Below are 6,000 nucleotides of genomic sequence, written 5' to 3'. Positions count from 1 at the left end.
TCCGTGAGACTATCGCACGTATTTCCGCAGACTTGATGTCCGCGGGGATACCCGAGACCCGACTCACGGAGCTCTCAGCCGGCGCACGCGCGATGGCATGGCGGCAAATTCAAAGGGATGTACAGGTACGCCCATTTGCCCAGCCATGCCATTCTGCCAACGTACATCGGCGTGTGCCAGTCGGGAACCGGTTAATGAACTTGCAGATCAATATACTGGCTTTTTCTCCATGCATTCACCTTTTACATTGAAATACAGTGTATGAATCAACCTCACTATGGTTACCCAGTGATTCATATTTCGGTTTGGGTGAAGTAGGTATTTAGTGTATACACATGGCAGTACAAAACAATATAGTTAAAGACATTAGTAAGCACAGCACAACAAAGTGTTTACTGAAAATCATGTATTTTTTTGAGATTCATGATACAATGAAACTACCAGTTGCCAGCACTGTTTGGACAGGAGGAACTTAAATCAGACAACATATGCAACATGCAAGTAAAATGCTCACAGAATCATAAAGCTACTGAACGTTAAGAATTATTTACATCCTGCAAAACAGTTAAGCCCTGCATAATGGTCTACCTATGTTTTACATATTACAAAATACTTCAAATAGTCCATGTACAGTTACAGCACCCTTTAAGTCATGGGTTATCAGACAAAAAGCGGTATTAAACCCAAAAGCAAACATTTTGTTATATTGCAGCTTACATATTCTTAGATGTGATGGCAGCATTTGTTTGTTTGTTTTTTCTTTGTTTTTTTAAGCTTTCTTTCCTTTATTTTCATCTGGTAATCCAGCCAGCAATTTTTCAACAGAGCAAATTGTTCTTCAAATATAAAAGTTAGAGTGTTGCGACAAGCCATTTACCCCTGACAGGAGTGCTTACAATGATCAGATTTTATTTATTCATGTAAAACCTTTACCCCATAAGAAATAAAACTGTTGCTATAACTGTATAACTGTGTAACTGCAATGTGAGCTGGAGTTTGGCTTCCATTTGATAGTGTATTTGAATCTGCTAATTTATCTGATACTCCCCTCCCCCCAGACTGACAATGCTGCTGTCCAAACGTGTCCCTATTCATCCAGAGTGTAGGCCCCCTAATACAGGAGGTGTGTTACTGGTCAGGTCGTCAGGTGAAAACAGAGGAGAAAAAAGCCTGCAGTCATCACATCTAATGATTGGTAAGCTGCAATATATTACCTTTTTGGTGTTGGGTTTAATACCACTTTAATGATTATTAGTAAAAATGTATTATGTTGTGATGACAAACTTAACAGTAATAGGACCCTTTCAGATGGGGCTGTCTGTTTTGGCAGACTCCGCTTGCTCAGCAGGGATCGCTCTGTTGATCCCCGCTGAGCCGGCGGGTGACAAGTCCATCTCTGTTCACTGTGCAGGGATGGACCTGTCCGAGCCTCCTTCTCCTCCATGGGGGATCAGATGAAAACTGACCGCCTGTCAGATGTAGTGCCCACAGCGCTGCTCAGTGACAATTGCAGTCACATCCAGCCATTCATCCTTCCATGCTCAGCCATCCCTCCATGCTCAGCCATACCCTGCAATACCCTGCAATACTCTGCTATACCCTGCAATACCCTGCCATACCCTGAAATACTCTGCAATACCCTGCAATACTCTGCAATACCCTGCCATGCCCTACAATACTCTGCAATACCCTGCAATACCCCGCAATACCCTGCCATACACTGCAATACTCTTCTATACTCTGCCATACCCTGCAATACTCTTCCATACCCTGCAATACTCTGCCATACCCTGCCATACTCTGCAATGCCCTACCCTACCCTGCAATACCCAGCCATACTCTGCAATACCCAGCCATACTCTGCAATACCCAGCCATACTATGCAATACCCAGCCATACTATGCAATACTCAGCCATGCTATGCAATACCCAGCCATACTCTGTGATACCCAGCCATACTCTGCCATACCTAGTCATACTCGGTGATACCCTGCAATACCCAGCCGTACCCAGCCATACCTGGCCATGCTCAGCTGTGCTCAGCCATACTCGGCTGTACTCGGCCTCTGTATGTGGCCAGGCTGGGGAAGTCTCACACATGTGGTATCGCCGTACTCGAGAGGAGTAGGAGAATCTATTTTGGGGTGTCATTTTTGGTACGTACATGCTATGTGTTAGAAATATTGTATAAATGGACAACTTTGTGTTAAAAAAAGTGTTTTAACCACTTCCCGCCTGCCGTCATATGACGTCCTGGACTTTGTGCAGGGATATCTGAATGATGCCTGCAGCTACAGGCATCATTCAGATATCAGCTTTTTCAGTTGGCGATTCCCTACGCCATAAGAATGATCATAGTGGCTATTCCACTGCTTGATCGTTCTTACGGGAGGCAAGAGGGGATGACCTCCTTCCGCCACCCTTCGGTGCTTCTACCAACTCACCATTATGATGGGAGCCAGGATCTTTTTTCTTTTTTTTGTAGGACAAAAATGAAAATTTCAAAAAACTCATCATGCATCTTTCTAAATACCTTGGAATGTCTTCTTTCTACAAATGGGTCATTTGGGGGGTATTTGTACTTTTCTGGCATGTTAGGGTCTCAAGAAATTAGATAGGATGTCAGTACTTCAGGTGTCACCAATTTGTACTTATTTTTACCAAAGTTATGTAGCAGTAGATCAAACTTTGCTGCCCATTTAAGTGAATATAACGTTTACTATCAGAAAAAAAAAAACAGTTATTCACTTGCCAGTTCCTATTAATAAAACAGAGAAAGCAGCAATGTCACAACATTTTCATAGTGTTTCTGTTAAGATCAGCCATACAAGTCCTGTCTACCTTGGAGCTGTCCTATGTGCCCGGCCTAGTTGTCTGAGCCTATGAGGGATACTAAATGTGGGAGTTTTATTGGTGCTTGCTGGACATCTTTCAGTTAAATTGTAACATTTTTAAACATTTAACAACAGGCATAAGTGTAGTAGATGATGCCAAAAACAGCAACAATATATAAATTGTCTTATTTAGCTACTTTGAGCTGTAATGTAAAAAATATGTCAGCCTTTCTAAGCTCATGTATTCCATTTTATGCGCATTCAAACTTTATTGAACAAGTGGCAGAGACACTCCACCCATTCATTCTTCACTGAGATTTCACTGCCTACTAAGATTTAATCATAATGTTAACTACAATTAATAGCTGTACAACTAGGCCCCGATGGGAGCCAAACATATCAAAAGAGAGGAACTGGTGGAGTGTTGCTGCCACTGTGAGCAGCTTGCATTTCTATATTCACAGTAAGGAGAGTTGATGAAGCCTGGAGCTTGGCTAGCTGCAGTGAGCAGCTCTGAGCAGCATGGGACTTAGCAGTGGTGACCTGGTCCATGACTGACTGGAGATAGATGAGAAACTTGCTTAGGTATAGCTGTAAATTAAAGGAGGTAGATATACAATGGCTGCATTTGTATCATTTTCTACTGAACTGATAATATACAGTAATATAGCATCTAAAAATGTTGTATTGTAGTATTGTCACATGAAAATGTCTTTAATCCTTAAAGCTCAGTTAAATATTTTTGTGCTGATGGGTGCTATGTTTGCTGAAATCTTCATTCCTCTGCCCCCCCTGGATACTCCCGCAGCTATGATCTTCTGATGCTGCAGGGGTTAGTTCGAGCTGCTGGACCTGTCACAGACTCAAAAGTGCCAACTATGTAATACATACTATCACTCCCCACAATGAAAAGCACTCTAGAAGACGTATCCTTCATTCACCCACCTGTCCATTGCGGGAAGATAATGTATAGCTTTTCTAAATGGAGCATAGAGGCAGAAAGGGCAGGCATAGTCAGCACTTTTGATGAGAGCTTGTGACAGGTACAGTGGCTTGCCTTAACCCCCGCAGCACCGGAAGATCACAGCTATGCGGGTGTCCAGGGGGGCAGAGGATTGAACATTTCAATGAACATAGCAATCACGAGCACAAGGGACACTTGATTCGTAATGTACCATCCCTGATGCTGATTTAAAGAAAATGTATTTTACTAAACTTAAGCTTTAATAAATGCCAGTTAAAGGTTTAATACTGTATTCAGTAATGTGTCCATATTTTGAAGAATTCTTCATGAATGTACGTTTATAGTGTAACTTGAAGTCAGCGTTGTCTTAGTTCATATCATTGTCATAAATTCTCTGTGCGTATGTAATCCAAATCTTTGTCAGAATGACGTGGAGCTGGAGGCATCCGGTATCGTATATTTTTCCAGAACCTTGTGTTTGGAGATAGTGAAGCTTCTGTGAAAGTTCCCTTCCATCGGACAACACCTTGTTTCTGTCTGATATATTTAATGGACTCTGGCATGAAAGTGCAATCAGTTATTTTTTCCATCTCAATCAGTATTACTTTTATTTCATTCCGAATCAAAGCATCATACATGGCGATTTTTTGTTCAAAGTCTACTCCAAGGTTACTTTCATTGAAAACCTGTCCCAGGACAATGATCAGTCTTCTGCTTTGTGAAATGGCTTCATCAACTAGGTCTGTAATTGCTGTAATCACATAACAAGGGGTTTTATTCATATAGAAAAAAATAAAAAGCTAAATATAACAATATAAACAGGCACTGCTAACGAATCAATGTTTTTATGTAGTATTTAGTTCTGAATATTTGGAAGATTAGGTCATTTTAGACCTAAATGGCTGACAGTATTGCCATGTACACACGATCGGTTTTCCCGTCGGAATAAACTCTGAAGGTTTTTCCAACGGAATTCCGCTGAAACTGTCTTGCGTACACACGATCACACCAAAGTCCGACCGTCAAGAATGCGGTGACGTACAACTCGTACGACAGGACTAGAAAAAGGAAGTTCAATAGCCAGTAGCCAATAGCTTACATCTCGTACTTGCTTCAGAGCATGCATCGTTTTTGGTGCGTCGGAATAGCATACAGAAGAGTGGTTTTCCCAATAGGAATTGGTTCCGTTGGAAAAATTTAGAACATGTTCTTTTTCTAGGTCTGTCAGAATTCTTGACGTAAAAAGTCTGATGGAGCATACATACAATTGGAATATACAATGAAAAGCTCCCGTCTGACTTTCCGCCAGAAATTCCGCTCGTGTGTATACAGCATTATGCATGATATATACTCTTATGACAACCTATTTCTGTTCAAACATACTCAGAGTATATCACGCCTAATTCAAGAATAGAAGAGAAATTCTGTAACTAAAATTGCAAATTGAAATATATAATACATGTAGCAATATGGACTACAATCGTAAAGTACAGTGCCCTCTTGCATTTCCATGCATCGCATGTCCCTCTAGTGATCAGTGTAACAGGTGACATCATATTTGTGTGGCAAACAAAAGGGATTGTGGGATGAGTAGTTGCCCCAACTGATATTTGCTTAGCATGATTATGTGCCTGGACTGCATATCTCAGGGATCTTTACCACCATCAGGAAGATTGCTGGAAGTAGCTATAAAAGAAGCAAAAGCCCATGCAGAGCTCTCTTCTTGCTCAGGTTAGACTTTCTAAAGAGGGAGAAAAGTGAGCAGACACCCACAAAAGAGTAGTCGGGGGGAAACAAACCCCAACTCAGACTGATGCACAGGACTCTGGATCACATAGTGTTGAGCAGGGACCCATCCACAAAAACACTTGCAGATATCCCTGATTATGACAGAAGAACTCTGCAACTTGCCTACTTATCCAGGGTTCATGATCCTATAGAACAAAATGATCTGCCTTGTCTTGGCCCAAAGCAGCATCTTTAGTCAAGGAATGAGGGCAAGAAACCTTAGCCACATTGCTGAGGATGTCCACTTCATTGGAGACAGAGACATGGAAGAAATCTAAAGTAACTTCCTCAAAAAGCTGCATGCCAGCCATAGTAAAAGGACTTATCCTCCATTGATGTATCCTACCCCCCTCAGGGTATGCCAGCAGCAAGATTCCAGAGTCCTCTGCCTGCCTACAATCCAACACAGGAAAA

At 41.7% G+C, this 6,000-nt stretch overlaps 1 protein-coding gene across 1 annotated transcript in view; it reads right to left on the bottom strand.

The window, feature by feature from the left end:
* Nucleotides 1-391: 391 nt before the first annotated feature.
* Nucleotides 392-6,000, bottom strand: part of LOC143983217 (interleukin-1 receptor type 1-like) — an 80,312-nt gene continuing 74,703 nt past the window's right edge. The window contains exon 11 of the mRNA XM_077482658.1: nt 392-4,549. Coding sequence (XP_077338784.1) covers nt 4,182-4,549 — 368 coding nt within the window. The 3' untranslated portion in view covers nt 392-4,181. The remainder of the gene's footprint in view (nt 4,550-6,000) is intronic.

Source organism: Lithobates pipiens, unplaced genomic scaffold, assembly GCF_037356315.1.
Source record: "Lithobates pipiens isolate NorthernLeopardFrog02 unplaced genomic scaffold, aLitPip1_a1.2 Scaffold_16, whole genome shotgun sequence".
Taxonomy (NCBI): Eukaryota; Metazoa; Chordata; class Amphibia; order Anura; family Ranidae; genus Lithobates; species Lithobates pipiens.
This window is presented reverse-complemented; position numbering and strand designations above follow the sequence as displayed.